At 37.9% G+C, this 19,132-nt stretch overlaps 1 protein-coding gene across 4 annotated transcripts in view; it reads left to right on the top strand.

Annotated features, from left to right (window-relative positions):
• Positions 1-3,519: 3,519 nt before the first annotated feature.
• LOC117416981 (calcium-activated potassium channel subunit beta-2-like) overlaps positions 3,520-19,132 on the top strand; it is a 31,804-nt gene continuing 16,191 nt past the window's right edge. For 3 of the 4 annotated variants that reach the window (XM_034028514.3, XM_059034534.1, XM_034028516.3), the window contains exon 1: positions 3,520-3,677. In XM_034028514.3, the coding sequence (XP_033884405.2) occupies positions 3,589-3,677 (89 nt within the window). In that variant the 5' untranslated portion in view covers positions 3,520-3,588. Of the gene's footprint in view, positions 3,678-11,470; positions 11,604-19,132 lie in introns of those variants that run through there. The other variant, XM_059034535.1, reaches the window with a different exon arrangement.

The raw sequence follows: 19,132 nt of genomic DNA on the forward strand, positions 1-19,132 counted from the left end.
GAGCGAAAGCATTCGCTCAGCTTCACCAAACCACACATCTCTGTCTGTTTATTTCCTGCTTCTGGTCTGACGCCACCCACTCCGGCCGTCTTTGTGACATGTGGTGTGAGAAGTCGGATCTACAGTGCCTCCAGGACTCAGGCCAGAGCAGGAACCGCATTTTTGGATTGGAAAAAAAAAAAAAATAAATAAATATGGCAGAAGACGCCATCAAAGTGCGGGACTGGATCCGGGAAAATGCTGGGCTGGAGGCCCAGTCGATACCAGTAGCCGTCCGGTTTCTGCGGTTGATGGACAGCGAGCGATGGGAGGCATATGCGAGGGAACAGACCGTAAGCACCTGGGAGGAAGGTGTGGAGTTGGTCCTCAGCTACCTGGAGGGAGTTATAAGTGGAACAGCAGCCCAGGTAGCAGGTCCACCAGCAGAGGAAGAATGCCTGCTGTCCCCGTCTCCACCAGCAGAGGAAGAATGCCTGCTGGTTTTGCCTCCACAGCCCGAGCGGGAGGAGCCAGAGCGTCCACAGCCCGAGCGGGAGGAGCCAGAGCGTCCACAGCCCGAGCGGGAGGAGCCAGAGCGTCCACAGCCCAAGCGGGAGGAGCCTGAGCGTCCACAGCCCAAGCGGGAGGAGCCCGAACGTCCTACGCCTGAGTGGGAGGAGCCCGAACGTCCTATGCCTGAGTGGGAGGAGCCCGAACGTCCTACGCCTGAGTGGGGGGAGCCCGAACGTCCACAGCCCAAGAGGGGGGAGTCGGTGCGTCCACAGCCCAAAAGGGAGGAGTCGGTGCGTCCACAGCCCAAAAGGGAGGAGTCGGTGCGTCCACAGCCCGAAGAGAGGGAAGTCGGGGCTTCCACAGCCCTAGGACCCAAGCTGCCAGCAGAGGGAGAATACCTGTTGGTTCACCTGCTGCTGCCATCCCGAGAGCTAAAGGGGGAGGAACCATCGCTGCCGTCCCAAGAGCCAGAAGGGGAGGAATTGCAGGCTCAACCCCCTGAATTTTTCTGGGGGGGAGAAGGGCAGGATGCTGGTGTCCCCCAGCAGCCTCTAGTTATGCTGCTGAAGGGAGCACGGCGCATGCCAGCCCAGCTGCCACAGCAGAGGGAGCCAGCACCGCCACAGCCTCCCTCTGAGTGGCCAGCATCAGCCCCATGGCCTCTGCCTCCATTCGCTCAGCTTCACCAAACCACACATCTCTGTCTGTTTATTTCCTGCTTCTGGTCTGACACCACCCACTCCGGCCGTCTTTGTGACAACAGGTACAAAAAGATTTCAGGAAAATGTGGATGATATAAAAATATCCCTTTAAGCTAAAAAACATGTTCCAAAGCTATAGGATCACCACTGGGGTGCACTGTCTCCTCTGGAATCAGAGGTCTGCACTCACATGCTGCCCTTCATTATATAAGCAAGTGGGATAGTAGAGTAGCATACTGTATTTATAAAGTACTGGCAATGTACACAGTACATGTATCCTGTTTTGCCTGGAGGAAAACTTGAATGAGCTCTTGTTATGTTTGCTCACAAAAACGACACAAAGTGAATTTGCAGGACATTATATTTTATATACACACCTCTTAATTGTGTTTATTAAAACATTTTTAATTCAACTGAAAAACTGAAAAAAATCCTTTCACGTTCAAGTTCAACAATTAAAATGTAATAACTAGAAAACCTACAGTGCCTCATAATTACATTTTTTCAAAGTGGCAAATACAATGTTTTATCAGTTTGTCTGGGGCAGATTCTTCAAGTGAATTATAAATAATGTTTAAGAAACTGTGATGTGTATGTGTGAGTATGTGAGGAATTGCTTTGATGGGGGTGGGTTGAGAGATTTCAACATCTGCTTTTCAGTCAGCATATGTTGGCAGTTAAATACATATTTTTTGCGTCCCCCACACTTGTTTTTGACTATTTACACGGTACCATTCAAAATAAGAACACACATGCCTGAGGAATCTTAAAGGAAACTTGGGGCCCTTTTTTCCATTTTGCTGTAATAAATAAGCATGACTTTTTCATTTAGTAAATTCAAAAACTGTTATTTTTAATCCCACTTTCTGAAATGATGGCTGTTTCATATTGCCCTTATACCTTAGATGACCCCAGAACACACGTATAGAATATCTAGCTTTAAAAAACCCTAAGGAAGAAATACAAAACATTGTAAAGGTAAACACATCTGTAAATTAGTAGAGCCAGATGTATGAAACAAAAAGAAAGGCACAGTAACGGATCACAATAAAACCCTGATTATCAGGCTTTACCTTGATAGTTTACCTCGCCTGAGATCACAGAACTTCCTGACATGGTCAGTTACAAGATACTTGCTAATCAGGACTCAACTGCTTAGTTTAATTTCAGATTATTCTTTTTTTCTGTTCGACTCAACCATTTTCAACTTAATTAGGTGGAGTGTAAATTACAGCCATAGATTACAAATATGTGATCTGTTACTAGTTTTACGTTAAGACCCGACGTGTGGGTCATTTTATAATAGTAGAAATGTACGACTTTGGACTGCAGTAGAAGCGTGTTTTGACAGCCACTGCTTCCGAGGACTTGCAACACTACTCACTACGCTAAGCACAGAAGCATGTAGAGCCAAATCTAAAACAAATATGAATTCATTATGAATATAATAGGACATGAGTTCTTAGGTTACTCATGATTTCGTTGGAATTACAAGAAGGGATCAACATTGAACTTTATCTGACACAGGATAGTGTCTTAAGGGGCCCCAATGCATTCTGCATAGTTTTCCTGCAGTAAGAGTATCTCATGAGAAGGGCACTGGCTGCCACTTCAATGAATCAGCTATTGTTGAGTCAAGTGGTACTAAGAACACTATGTGATGAATTTGACTAGAGCATGTAATCATCACGGCAAATGTGTGACCAGCTTGAGCGAACCATCTTAAAGCCGCCTGTTTCCAAACTATTGTAATACATTTACTGCACATTTAGGTCAGAAATGTTAATATGTTTATGGGTTATTATATAACAACAATGGTATTACAGTAATGTGAATAAAGTGGTGTAATCATCCAATGCTGGTCAGGGTAGATTAGTAGTTCTAGATCCACATAATTACAAATAGAATGACTGTAATACTTTAAACTCAATAAAGCCCACCAGTGCTACGTTTTTGTAAATTACATAACTATTGACAAGCATTAAGTTGTAACATTATTGTTTTGTATTATTACTAGAATAAAAAATGGTTTATTAAACATAGTGCTGGGCCAGATGCCCAAAGAAATGAAAACATTTTCTAAATATTCTTCATATTTAAGGTGGGGTGGGAATGTGGCTGGAAATGACATACGGAAACTCCGTTCAATGTATCAGACTGGTCAGATTTTGATCAGCGTTTTTTCTGTCATTACTACATTTGCATCCTCTCACAGCTGATATACTTCTGTGTAAAAGCACAAGGCTGTTGGTTTTGCTGCACAGTGGCGTGGCCTGAGTTAGTGATGACTGGGAAATGGTATCCAGCTGCTAAATTGTGTGTTGATGGAACTCTTCCTGTTTTACTTGGGCTGTGATAAATATGCCTTCCTGCCTCCAACTTCCTTCTGTCTGGTATGATTTTTCCAGTGACACCCACAAAGAAATCCCCAATGCAACGAGAAGAATCTTATATCGGGTTTAATCATCCCAAAAAGAAAGTGGGGTAAGTGTGATTTTGTCTCAGGGTTCGGTTGGTTAGGGGAATTTAGCATCTTTTTGGGGTTTACTAGTTAGTGGCTATGAGGATATATCTCAAAGCCTACTGGATTTACTGTTGTGATTCAACAGTCTCCTTCTGCTCAGGAAGCCACATGCCACTTGTATTTTTACAGTGTTTGTGTGTGTGTGTATATATATATATATATATATATATATATATATATATATATATATATATATATATATAGTCACCTCCAAAATTATTGGCACCCTTGATAAAAATGAGCAAAAAAGACTGTATAAAATAAATAATACCAGTACTGAGCTATATTGTAATTTTCCAATGTATTTGACTTTATTAATGATTCAATGGAATCAACCAAAATTACACATTTCTCAAATTATAAATGTATTTCCCCAAAAAATGAAGTGTCACAATTATTGGCACCCTTGTTTTCAGTACTTTGTGCACCCTCCCCTTGCAAGGATAACGGCACTGAGTCTTTTCCTATAATATTTAATGAGATTGGAGAACACATTTGGAGGGATCTTAGACCATTCCTCCATACAGAATCTTTCCAGATCCTTGATATCCTTCGGTCTGCGCTTATGGACTGCCCTCTTCAATTGAAACCACAGGTTTTCAATGGGGTTCAAGTCCGGAGACTGAGATGGTCATTCCAAAATGTTGATTTTGTGGTCAATTAACCATTTCTTTGTGGATTTTGATGTGTGCTTGGGGTCACTGTCTTGCTGGAAGATCCACTTGTGGCCAACTTTCAACCTCCTGGCTGAGGCAACCAGGTTTTTGGCTAAAATGTCCTGGTACTGGGTAGAGTTCATGATGCCGTTGACCTTAACAAGGGCACCAGGACCAGTAGAAGCAAAACAGTCCCATAACATCAAAGATCCACCACCATATTTTACAGCAGGTATGAGGTTCTTTTCTGCACACGCATCCTTCTTTCAACGTCAAACCCACCGCTGGTGTGCGTGGCCAAAGAGCTCTATTTTCGTTTCATCTGACCATAGCACCCGGTTCCAATCGAAGTGCCAATGCCGTTTAGCAAACTCCAGGCACTTACGTTTGTTGGTTACTCTCAATAAAGGCATTTTCTGGCAACCCTACCAGGCAAGTTTAGCACTGTTCCAGTGATTTTGAACTTCTTAATTATTGCCCTAATAGTGGTAAGTGGTATATTTAGTTTTTTAGCTATTGTTTTGTACCCATTGCCTGGTTTATGAAGGTCAACAACCATTTGTCTCTTTTCATTTGTGAGTTCTTTGCCTTTTCCCATGGTGATGGATGACAAATGGATTTCATATGCGTGTTACCTCATTTTTATGCCCCAGTGAAACAGGAAGCCATGGAAGGCCACAATACAGTTCCTTAAAACTGAGATGAACTTAAAGAAGTAGAATGTTAATGCAGATTTAATTTTGTTTGATTTTATTTATATGAATCTTTAGGGGTGCCAATAATTCTGACACCTACAGTGCCATGAAAAAGTATTTGCCTCCTGTCTGATTTTCTGCATTTTTGCATATTTTTGACACTGAATATTATCAGATCTTCAATCAAAACCTAATATTAGATAAAAGGCACCCTGAGTGAACAAATAACACAACAATTTGATACATATTTCATTTATTTATTAAAGAAAGTTATGCAACACCCAATGTCCCTGTGTGTAAAAGTAATCGCCCCCTTAGACTCAATAACTGGTTACACCACCTTTAGCAGCAATAACTGCAACCAAACACTTCCTGTAGTTATTGATTAGTCTCTCACATCGCGTGGAGAAATTTTGGCCCACTCCTCCATGCAGAACTGCTTCAACTCAGTGACATTTGTGGGTTTTCGAGCATGAACTGCTCATTTCAGGTCATGCCACAACATCTTAATGGGGTTTAGGTCTGGACATTGACTAGGCCATTCCAAAACTTTAAATTTCTTGTACTTCAACCATTCTGATGTAGACTTGCTTGTGTGTTTCGGATCATTGTCTTGCTGCATGACCCATTTGCGCTTCAGCTTCAGCTCACGGACGGATGGCCTGACATTCTCTTGTAGAATTCTCTGATACAGAGCAGAATTCATGGCTCCTTCAATGATGACGAGGCGTCCAGGTCCTGATGCAGCAAAGCATCCCCAAACCATGACACTACCACCACCATGCTTGACCGTTGGTATGAGGTTCTTATTGTGGAATGCAGTGTTTGGTTTTCACCAGACATAACGGGGCCCATGTCAGCCAAAAAGTTCCACTTTTGACTCATCTGTCCATAGAACATTGTTCCAGAACTCTTGAAGATCATCCAGGTGCTTTTTGGCAAACTTGAGATGAGCATTCATGTTCTTCTTAGTGAGCAATGGTTTCCACCTTGCTACTCTGCCATGAATCTCATTTTTGCCCAGTGTCTTTCTGATGGTGGAGTCATGAACACTGACCTTAGCTGAAGCGAGAGAGGCCTGCAGATCCCTGGATGCTGTTCTAGGGTTCTTTGTGACTTCCTGGACGATTGGAGAGATTTTGGCAGGTCGGCCATTCCTGGGAAGATTCACTACTGTCCCAAACTTTCTCCATTTGGACAATATGGCTCTGACTGTGGTTCGGTGGAGCCCTAGAGCCTTAGAAATGGCTTTGTAACCCTTTCCAGACTGATAGGCATCAACAACTTTTTTCCGGCGGTCTTCAGGAATTTCTTTTGTTTGTGGCATGATGTGCCTCTAGAACCTGTGTGCTGACAACTTCACTCTGATGGTAAGGGCCAAAGTTAGTCAGATTCATATTGGGCAGGGCTGGCCCAAATCAGGCCTGGTTGTTAACCAAAGTACTCAAACAGCTGACCCTAATTATCCCTTTAATTGGGTTGAGTTAACTGGGGGGGGGGGGGGGGGGGGGGGGCAATAACTTTTTCACACCTGAAGATTGCATGTTTGATTACCTTGCACACCAAACAAATGAAAAAAGCACCAAACTTTGGTGTCATTTTTTCTCAGCCTCCCTCTATATACTACTACAACCCACAAAAAATCTGACCAAATACAATGTGAAAAATGTACAAAAATGCAGAAAATCAGACAGGGGGCATGTACCTTTTCACGGCACTGCATCTTTTTTAGAAAAAAAGGTTATTATTTGTTAATAAAAAACTTTTTCTCTGAGCAATTGTATTAGAATAAAAGAATATGGTTTTCCCATATATTTGAGCATAAAATATAGCTCATTACCTGTGTTGTTTATTTTATACAGCCTTTTTTGCTCATCTTTATCAAGGGTGCCAATAATTTTGGAGGTGACTGTATATATATAACTTCACAAAAGGTACTTAATGATTTATGATGTACTATAGGATATATATTGATACATTCATGTGCTGTTGTCTGAGGGGGCAAGGAATTTAGTCAAAAATCCATCCACAGCAAATTGTGCAGCAACAGGCGAAGCAACTGTGAGTAACTATTTTTTTTCCGGTTTGGAAACTGAACAGATCCTATTAATTTGTACAATAGCATGTTCTCTTGCTATCTATCATTATGCAGCCTGTTAGTAGCATTTTATATTGAAAAAACTAATTGTAATAGTTATTCCATCGATTTATTATACAATAGGCACGTGAGATGTAAAACTGGACTGACAACATTGGCCAGTAAATACAAATACAAAGCCACCCATGGAGTTTCCTACACTAGTATGATGCTGATAGATGGTACATGTCTGAGATGATATGGACTGGAGGAGAAATCCCTTACTGTTTGTATAGCATTGTAAATGCTGGCTTTTACTTTAAATGTAGTTAACCTTAATTCTCTTTTATTTATTATTATTTATTTCTTAGCAGACACCCTTATCCAGGGTGACTTACAATTGTTACAAGATATCACATTATTTTTACATACAATTACATTATTTTAACATACAATTACCCATTTATACAATTGGGTTTTTACTGGAGCAATCTAGGTAAAATACCTTACTTAAGGGTATAGCAGCAATGTCCCCCACATGGGACTGAACCCACAACCCTCTGGTCAAGAGTCCTAACCACTATTCCATACTGCTGCCCTTACCTTCCATTCCGTTCCATTCCACCTTCCATGCATTTACCATCCCATCACCAGGATAGCATAGAAAACGTATCCTAAACCATATCCAGTTTTTCATCTGTTTGGCCGTTTGCAATTAAATGTCACTTAACAGTTCAATTGCATCTATCAGAGCTGCACAATGATGTCCACATCAAAGCAGATTCGAGGCTGGCAGTCTCTCTCTAGCTCTCCTTTCTGCTGATGCCTTTTTCTATATGGGAAAGCCAAGTACTGCACTGTATGTGGGAAAACAGAGCCAGTCGTGAATGATCTGCCCTTTTAACACCATGTTCATCCTGCTGGGCTAGCCTTCAAGAGTGCTTAATTGACCCATCTTTTTTAAAACTCATTACAGATTCCCTATCTTTAATTGCCTTTGTCCTGGTTTAACTGATACATCAACTTAAAGTGAAGAGAAATATACATTAACATTAGCATTAGCTACCAATGTCCTAATCGAAATCCACCATAATCAATGAATGAAGAACACTTTATTATTAAAATTCAAGAAGCAACAAAACAAATAGTTTTGTTACACACTTTGCTGTGTTTTTACCATGATGCTGGTCACACCAACCCTCCCCCAGCCCTGCCTCTTACCTGCCTTGCCTGCACTATGAAGCTCCACTGTTTATAAGTTACTCTGATGTGATATAGAAGTACATTTTTTATGATACATTCTTTTTACCTACAAAAATGTAAATATCTCTGAAAATATATTTCTTTAAACCTACATCATACTGCAATGTAAAGCAAATTAATTATCAAATTCTTAAATGTTTAATTCCCCTCAAGTTTGGCTTTAGTCCCTCTCTGCATCTCTTCAGTTCTATGTTAAGTGTACTACATTTGTCTTAACAGTGAACAAGTGAAACTGTATTTTAAGGGATAAGTAGTCACTTAATTTAATTACAGAATTATTATCACTGTCATCAAATACATCTTATCAACGTGTCTTCAAATACAATATCATTTTAAACACTGTACAAATGAAGTTAGCATTCTTATTTTGTATCATATACTGTGTTAATGTGCTTTGACTATTGACGATCAGCTGTTTTGGATCAGGTTTCTTGTTTGTTGTATTGTATTGCCAGCAATACAAAAAAGAAACATCCAAAATAGATCACTAGATGGCGCCGGCTCTCAGTTCTATCAAGTCACTTTTGCTCCTGGGCTCAGAAAACAGGAAGGACCTTAACACAGGCTAATTAAAAAATAAAAAATAAAAACATCTGAGCAGTTTAAATATGAAGCACACTGAATAACTGCATCAGTAAAAATAAGAAAATACAATGATGTTGTGACAGGAACCTTTTTCATTCTTCTTTGAAAAAGTGATGCAAATTTTGTGTATTAGAGTAAATGCTTTTTAATAAGGCTAGTAATACTGCTGCAGTTCCAAGGCTGAGGTCCAATGAACCCTTTAGAGCACTGCATTGTAATTCATATTCAACCCACAAGCATTCGGTACGCTATCAACACTATTGCACAATAGAGAGATAGACATACTGTAAATTCATCAGTCTGCCTCTGGGGGTGTGACATATCTCCATGAGATAATATAAAAAGTATAACTCAGATTATCCAATCAGACATTACGGTCACCCTGGGCCGCCCATGCACCCAATATAATAAGAAATCTGGCATCAATTACTAATATACCACTGTATTACATTGCTGCGTGTGGATCCCTTAAACACCAATACGCAACCTCCCTGGAAAACTATTCATTACAGTGTATGTTTAGGTAGGTATATTTCACTCTTACCCATTAGAATAACCTCAAGCCCATTTCACCACATTGATATGCAGACCATGAAAAGTATTTCTTTTCATGAGCAGTTGGCAGAAACTTTACAAAAGACTGTTGTTTAGTTAGCAGGTTCTAAGGCAGACAACGTCCTGCACTGAAAAAGTCTGAGCAGTCAAAAATGAAAAAAAATACTAGCAGGACCTTCATAAAAGACCCTCATTTTCAGTTTTTCCATGGCTATACTATTCATTTACCATAGCATGTCTCCCTGGGCTTCACAGTGCTTACCTGTGGTTTCACCATACCTTATTACACTTTGCTTATCATTTTCTAAAGCAAACTTTTAGGGGAGTCATGTGTAATGGGCAGTATTGTCTGTTACTGCTATAGCTGGACCCTGCTTTGGTTAAGACCACAGAAACAGTGCAAATCATTTGCAGACTTTTTCAGTGCATGACGTGGACTGCCCATTCCCTGACCATCTTTCAGCGCCTCCTCAAGACACACCTCTTCAGACAACACCTGTAAAACTCAACTCTTCCCTTCTGGACAATATAGCACTCTGCCTTTAATGCACTTTAACTTGCACTTATCTTCTCCCTATTTTACTGTATTTAATCCTGCACTTAACCCAATCTGTAGTATTTTGTATTTCACTTGCACTCGTATCTAACCCTGATGTAACCATCAATACTGTTATCTGCTCTTGAACTGCCCCGATATCAAACCGTACTGTGTTTTGTATTTGCTCTTATTAGGACTAAAGTCATTGTATTTTGTATCTTGCTCTTAATTGTACTGTAATTCTTGATATGTATTTTTTGTATACAACTGTAAGTCCCCTGGGTAAGAGCGTCTGCTAAGAAATAAATAATAATAATAATAATAATAATAATAATAATAATAATAATAATAATAATAATAATAATAATAATGTGCTATGCTGTTATTTCTTTGAGTGGGTTATTGTTCACGACAAGGTACTGCCTTGGATCAGACAGAAAACGAATGTGTCGACAATGACTGTAATTGGTGCGATCTTACTTGGCACTCTGTTGTCATTTGAAGGAATTCTCAGAAAATTCACCATCTGTACTGAATATATAACATAGAAACTGTGGTAAAGTAATAACAATTTGCAGTAAAGCATAGTCAAACTATTATTATTATTATTATTATTATTATTATTATTATTATTATTATTATTATTATTATTAACAATAATAACACAGTATGGTACAGTGCAAAGAATGGATATGGTAAAAAAAAACAAAAAAACAAAAAAAAACCACACACACACTGGAGACACTGGTAAAGAGCACTTAAAACCATAGTACAAGCAGCACATAATGAAATTATAATGCAAATACACTGTGGTAAACTAAAAGGGGAGTACTGTAGTTTAAAACAAAACTACAGTAAGCAGCCACCTGTCTGAAGAATACATACATGCTCAGTCCCGTTCATTCAGGGTTTAATGTACAAGATAAAACAGACCTCACAAGAAATTAGGTAAGGAGAAAAGAAAAAGAAAAACACATTTATATATAAGGCTACTTTTCTGAGATTTATAAAACTTGCAAAAAACAGCTTGGCGATAGGATCAATTCCTTTACTGTAATTAGTTGTACACCATTCAAATAGTTTTATTTTCCTCTATTATAATTTGTCTTTTTCCAATGTTCTGTATCATGTGCCCTGGGAGAAAACAGGTAAGAGAAAGTGAAGAGATCAACCATAAAAACCAATAGCATGAAATAGTAAAGGATTTAATAGGCTGTTTATGGCACTCACATTTTAGTCTGTGCGTAGCTTCCCCCACTGCGCTTGGCTAACTAATTTTAAGCATGAGTGTCTATTGTGCCTGTCACTCTTATTGAACCCAGAGCTATGCCAAACATTTTGAGCACTGAGACTTAAGTCAGGAGTTAAAAGGCTGCGACACGAATGGTCTTCCTCAGGAACAGGCTTACCCAGTAGGACACCAATTGCAAAGCTCAACAACTGCTGGCAGCCACTCTGTTTAACTGGGATTGGGATTATAATAAACTCTGCATCTCAGGAAAATGTGACATCAGAAGGTAGGATTTTGGAAATCGGTGTCTGTTTGAAGTGGGTTGACAGTGCTTGAAGTGCTCTGTGTTTATTAAAATGCCCTCAAAATAAACAGCAGGGCAAATTCTGAGACTTATTGCCTACTGATTTGTAAATTGTAAAAAGATACACTGCAAGTGGAAAGGAGAGACTAGGGTGAGATACTGTCTATATGTCAATACTTGTATACATGGATTATTTATCTACATACCTGTACATGTAATATGTTTCATATATAACATAAACTTAGTTGCCAGTGTAGCACAAGTAGTGTGTTTGTCACCATCTTTTTTGTGAGTCATTGCAGTTAGTTTTACATTAAGCTGGAGATAGATGTTGATGCTTCCATTGTATTAAGTATTGAGTTGTTAGTAGAGACATTTGAAAACTATACTGGTTTGATTGTGTAAATAAATCAGTAATAGTGTCTTAGCAATAGTAAACATGTTTAGCTTGACTGTGATATTATTATTTTAATACTGAAGCTACACACTGCCTCCTAGTACCTGGATATGGGGTATAGCCGGAGTGGATTGTCATGTTCTGTACTTTATTCGGATTGAGAAATATTAAAATAAACCAAATTCATTAAATGACAGACATTTTGACTCAAAGTCTTCTTTAGAATGGGCCAACCTTTAAATAAGATGACTTTCTCCTTGACCATCTATTACCTGGTGTAATGAATTGGCATCTCAGCCCATTGAATTGAATGGAGAGGAAAGGGCTGTACATGAATCACAATCCATGTGGTTCAAAGACAGACATCTTACTGCAGAGCAACTGCAGAGCAAGCTGACAGAAGCTGTAACTGAATTGGTGACTTGAAAGTGAAATTTTCTCCATAACCTTCTATAAACCTACTGAGACATGACCTGAGTCTTATTGCATTCTAGTCTAGGCTTGAGAAGGGACAAGCTATAAAAAAAATTATAAACTTGATAACCACTGAACTTTTCAAACTATTTTCAGTATTGTCAACGTGTATAACAAGTCTCTCCGTCCCCAAGGCTATTATGTATCGACCCCTCAAAAAAGTTCAGACTGTGAAAACAGGAATGGGGGTGGAGAGGAATTTTTATTTGAGACAAAAACATTTTGAAGAGGATACAGTAGGCAGTGACACTTCTATCTTAAGAAAAAAGAAAAAGAGATGGATGAGCCCTGAATGAATGAATGAAACTCAATGACAGCATTTTACATTTGTGTTTTGCTAAGTAGCTTTATACATATCTGAACCAGCAAAGTTTCTAAGAAGCAGGCCTGGTTCCTGAAGTGCACAAATGCACAAATCAATGTAAGCAAGATGTCTTCTTTCAATATTCCTTTATTTTCCCAGGCAGGCGTTGCTGTTGTGGAATACAGAGCTAAAAGATACATGCTGCTATTCAATGTCTTGAACCAAAACTACAAACGCAATGGACCTCTGCTAGACAGCAACGTCAGGTCATATCATTAAAGCTGCGTGCATTAACTGCAGTCAAAACTTAGTCTTCAGAAATTGTTTTCCTGTATTCATAATATTAAATAATACCAATCCAACTGAAATATTTTACATCTGCTTAATTGTTAACAGTAATAAAATAATATGCATCTTTCTCTGCCCAATAATGCAAATGTTGTAACCTGGATAAAATCATAGAAAATACATTTGAACAATTCAAGTTCCTGCTTGGAACTTGTGTGTCGCAGATTCTTGAGAACCTTAATTATTTTAGTTCTGTCATCTTGATAGATTTCACAGGCTCTTCACATTAGATGCTGTGCAGTCCTGTTTAAAATAACTCTCTCTCAGCGCAGAGTTCCCGTGAGGTTTGGAAGTGCCTGTCTATAGAACACTTGGGGTTAACAGTCTGGTAATGTGATCTGCAAAGTGCAGGACCTGTTTTAGTGGAACACGTTTGTGTGTTCTCACTCTTCTAGACCACCTGACAACGTGTACCTGCCAGGGAATATTTCCCTGCTGTTTTCTACTCTTAGACACCCTGACAGCTCCGCTTTAAGTGTTTCCTACAGAATAAAACAAGGGATTTAAAATTTCTGTTAGTGTGCGCAACCTTAATGACTACTCCCCTATTCTTTGTAATAAAAATATGCTGTTTTTTTGCTTGTAGACCTAGCTGTTCAGATTATTTCTTTTTTAAATACAGATGCTGAACGTTTAACCCTCACCCACTGAGACAGGAGCATTAATTGTAAATACCAAATATGTTTTACAAGTAATGTTAGCAGCTGAAAACAAGGCAAGGCAGGACCACCAGCATGCAGTCAGGACCTTAGCACCAAGGTTTCACAGATGGGGGCAAGGGCTAATTTTACCACTCAAACCCTAGACAGCAACAAATAAGGCTTTGATAGCAGACAGAACACTGTACATACAGTGATACAAACAGTTCCAAAAATCTGTTTGACCTCTTTCAATTTTCATTTCCAGACACAATTTGACTTATTATAATTTAATTTACAGTGTGAAATAATGATAATTTAATAAACTCAAAAGTAATTATTCAGTGTACATATTCACTTTCACACATGTTATCTACCATTTCCAGCTGGTTTTGGCAGTGAAACATACTTCCTCTCATCCCCGTGTTCTAATGGAATCATGCATTCAAGGGGTGAACATTTCTTTTGTTATATGCATTGTGGTTTGGCAAGCTGGTCTTTGGTCTCACGTAGAGTGTACAAATATAGTTTACACTGCATGTAAATATCGCAATTATCAACATTATACCAATGTATATGAACCATTTTGTAATACCGTAAATCCTTCATGCAAAAATGCTTATTAAATGTACCCAAGCTTCTGACTCTTATGCTCCTTATTCATTTAACTTCTATTTCTGAAATATATAATCTGTCCAGCATGTAAGCACCAGAGTATTAATCTAAAACATAATCACTTTTCAATTTGCTCCTACCAGTGCAATCATTAAATTCTCATTTATGACACGGTACGTAATAACTCATTCTCAGCTTTCGAAACCTGGTTTATTTATTCTCATTGAGAATGCTCAGAACTGAATAAAATAATATTTTAATATCAAAATAGTGAGAGGCTGCCTGGAACAAATGCTTCAATTAGGTAACAATACTGTTTGCTAAAGGAATACAGATGTCAACAATAACACAGATGTTAACATTTCTCTAGGGGGTGGGGGAAGTTTAGAAACATTTCTTTGATACTTTCATTTCAAAAGAAATTTTAAATGTAAACAACATCTGGTAGGTAGCACAGCATACTTTCATTTTATGGTAAAACGTTTGGGGTAAAAAAGTAAGGATACCAACAGGGGACAAATTTAGTAATTTTTGTCCAAATGTAAAAATGTTGACTTGTTCCAATGGATACAGTATTTGACACAAGGTGTTCCTCAGTCCAGAGAGTGAAAAATGTAAGGGATATTCGCAAAATATTTACCATCAAGCTAAATTTAGACCATGTCTTTGTGGAACAGAAAAACAAACTGTTACAGAAGCAAGAAACAACTAATGTGCGTGCAGCTCTTGTGTGAATCCTGAGCTATTTATTTGAAGGCTTTTAACAAAAATTTGTTTTCTTTTTAGAAAAATACAAATGTTAACTTAGCACAGTGGTAAATGCTTTGTAAATATTGACCGAAACATAAATTAACAAAAAAATACGACCCTATGTTTTCATTTGTGAAAATAATCCCTTTTTTTAACCTGTAACTGAACTTTGATCTTACAAATAGCACATGGCTGGATGCTAATGCAGCTTTCATTTCATCACCATGTAACACAGCTGTATCAAGAGCTTAGCGGATTAGGGTATACCACGAAACATGATGCCCACCAGTTCTTGGTCTGTACCAACGGGAAGCTTTATTGATGAGAGGCTATTGTATATCTCCAAATAGTACATATAATTGCAGTGCACCTTCATCTGTCAAAGGATTAATGACCTGCATGCACACTATAATTGTACATTTGATCCACCCCCGTGGATTAAAACAGCTGTCAGCAATTTAATGATTCAGGATATCCGATGAATATATCGGTTGCTTATGATGGTGAAGTTCAGGTAAAGTCCAGATAATGTGTCTGTATACTTAAACAGTACTAATACAGGACAGTGTAAAACATTTCACTGCTGGTTACTCCAGCAATGTGTAATAGCTAATGAAATCATTCATACCTCTTATCTAGTCATTATTTCAGGTTTGAAAGAAGCGTGTCACAGCAAACATGATGACAAGCTCGGGGCTAAAGCATGTCACTGTTGTAGGGGAAACAGCTGGTTGGATAATGGCAGGAAGGGGTGGAGACAATGTCACTCTCCAGGGTAAGCTACTGAGGAAGTGGGCTAATAAAGCTAACAGAGCAATTGGTCTCTAAGTATGTTACCAGATATAATGTTTCAAAATGAAAATACATGTTTACATTACCATGCTTTTCATTAGCTACAACCACTGTAAGAACAGTAACGACCACTCATTATAGGCGAGTTTTTACATAGAGATAATGTAATATTCATATTAGTGGTCACTATAGACAGGTGTTTTTTTCCATACAAATGGTCTAATACAGGTTGGACTGTGGGTTCTGTCTCTGACAAGTTGTTTTTTGGTAAAAAAAAAAAAAAAAAAAAAAAATTGATAACCATACAAGATAATCATTTTCATGTTCATGTTGTTAGCTCTAGCCTATCAGACCACGACGGACTCCCTGTACAGACGCTTTTGGCACACGGTACAAAATCACACAGGTCCATACAGGTCCTCTGATTTCAGAGCTTAACATGTATTACTCTTCATTTTTACAAAACCTTTAGCTTGCTCTTGCTGCATGCTTTTCTGTTGATGCTGAACCAGTTTCCATTGCATTTTAGATAGCATAGAAAATAATTATTCTGAAACATACAGCATTTTTTTTTTTTAAAACTGAATTCACCAAATCCTTATTATTAATCCCCACCTTATCAGCTTCAGTGTCCCACAGGGTTTAGTAACTAGACAGGAATAGTCATTGTTCCTGATGCAGTGCCCTCACTGTTTGTCCAAGGTCAAGTTCTTTCATCAAGGGTCACGTATAACCTTATATAAGTGCTGATTAATGTGAGAAAACAGCTCTGCTTCTTCTGTATGTGACTATCCACTGCCCTTTACCCCTCCTTCTTCTTTAACTAAATGGTTTTAAAGCCCTGAATCTCACGATAGGCCACTTCCACAGCTTTCAAAACAGAAAGACAAGCTATTGTATACCTAACATTTCTGGGACACTGAGAACTGATGTTTACTCCTTTACCTGTACGTAATAGAGCCTTCTAGAACAGGTATGTCATGCTGAGAATTTGTAATTGCCTTAGTTTATCTTGCATGTGGTGTGTTGCAGGTTCTAAATACCTATATGTCACTTTAAAATCCATCTTTAATGTGTATATTTAATAGTTTCAATGTTTTTTTTATAATTATTATTAATAATTATTATTTTAAACAATTCAATTAACATTTGGAGTTGTTCTTCAATTCATACTGTTTCCAAAATGGTAACAGGTTTTTCTTTGAAAATAATTTAGAAAATTCTCTATCGGAACACAAGTTTTGTAAATTGGTTCTCTCCTGTTTGCTAATATAGTGTATTTAAATAGACAACAACCATATGGAAATGCAGTGTCTATACAATAGTGTCTAGTCAATGAAAAATGCTTAATAAAATCAATTGTTTGCTGAATCACCCGCTCTTTGTATTAAAAAAAAATAGTATTCCATTTCCTGTTCAACCACTACAAAGCCCGCTGCTTCATGTGATTAAAAGAAAGGTATACCTCACAATAAGAGGTGTACACTGTGGGCATTTTAATGTCACTTTTATGAGGACATCACCTATGATAAATCATTGTAACTATTCAATATGTTTTGTTATCAGAATAAAAACAGTTGCTCAGTATTAAATTAGATCTCTTGCTGTAAGGAGTAACCTGTCGTGCACACAGACCTCTTACCATAATTAACTCGGAGCTTGGTTTTCCATTTTATTGTGATGGCTCTATTGTCCCACAAAATGAGATACAATATTAAAAGAGCCGTTTTTCTTGCCTGGGGGCTTGTGCCACATGTTTCCAGTAGTACATATCTGAAACTGAATCCAAATATTCGTCTGTCACTGACCAGAGGTGTGCCACAAAGATTTGTTTAACCGATTTCTGGAATTATGCTTCAAAGGTAAGCCTTTCTGCACTTTTTTTTGGTTCTTTCCTTGTTAAATTAAAGAGCACTTTTTTTATCAGCAATTTTACACAACAGGCTTTCTTAACATATATTTGGCTATCAGTTAGGTGATTTTAAAAAGCCAGTTGTGTGGATATTCCTTTTGAATGTGCATGAACAGTACAATGACTGGACAAACGTGTTTTTAAGTGAAAGGGTGTTTAAACAAATTGAGCTAGGCTGAAACCCTACACTTTAAACTTGATTGATTTTGCAGCTCAGGTGTTATGATTGATTCCATGGGGGTGGATTCTGTTTTGAATATCAAACAGTTATTATTATTATTATTATTATTATTATTAATAATAATAATAATAATAATAATAATAATAATAATAATAATAATAATAATAATAATAATAATAATAATAGTATTAATTATTATTAATACTATAAAACTGCTGGTGTATGATAACAGGTTTGTAAGTTTACACATTTTAAGGTGTTCTTTAAACCGGTTTTGTTACATTTTGATAGTAGTGTCTGTATATGTTGTTCTTAGGTGATAGATTCAAATTTTGACGATTTAAAAAATACATTTAAAAGCTAACCTATTTTTCAATATGCAGTGTATATAATAATGTATTTTATTTATAATAAGTTATTTATTAATTTGTCATATTTGGTGGCTCTAACAGTTTACTTCCCTTTTAAAAAAGAGACAATCGCACCATTATTATAAATCTGGGAAGACTTTCTGTACATCATATCATAAAACAAAACTCTTATTTGCACCATAATATGTGTTGCAATTGAATTCTCTGTCTGGGCACAATTAAGGATGACAATTTTGCATTGAGTTAAATAGCAGTATCTATAGGACCAATGTCTTCTTTGAATGTCACCCAAGAGATTGACATTCCCCAAGAAGACTGATATTTTTTAATTAACGCTCTCCCTTTCGCTCTATGCTGGAAGTCTATGGGGATCTGTTTTTCTGTGTACTCCTGCAATTATTACCCACAAAAAAAATGACATAGGAAAGTCAAGTAGAACAAACCCTCTTTCAGATGACTCTTATTGGAGCTCATGCACTGCAGTAACTAGATTTACTCTAGTGATCTATGGAAACCAAGCTCAAACCCCAGAACACTAGACCAAAGGTCCTGCCGTACATCCTGTGAAGGCTACAGGTATTTTTGGAAGTGTTTACTACCTGTTAACCTCATACCATACAGGCAGAACCAATTAGTGGGGCTAGCAGGTAACCTTGTCTATGAATGATTTCTTTTGACATGCATGGTCTGGAATTAATCAGTGTTTCTCAAAGGGATATACCAGTATTA

Source organism: Acipenser ruthenus, chromosome 12 (assembly GCF_902713425.1).
Source record: "Acipenser ruthenus chromosome 12, fAciRut3.2 maternal haplotype, whole genome shotgun sequence".
Lineage (NCBI taxonomy): Eukaryota > Metazoa > Chordata > Actinopteri > Acipenseriformes > Acipenseridae > Acipenser > Acipenser ruthenus.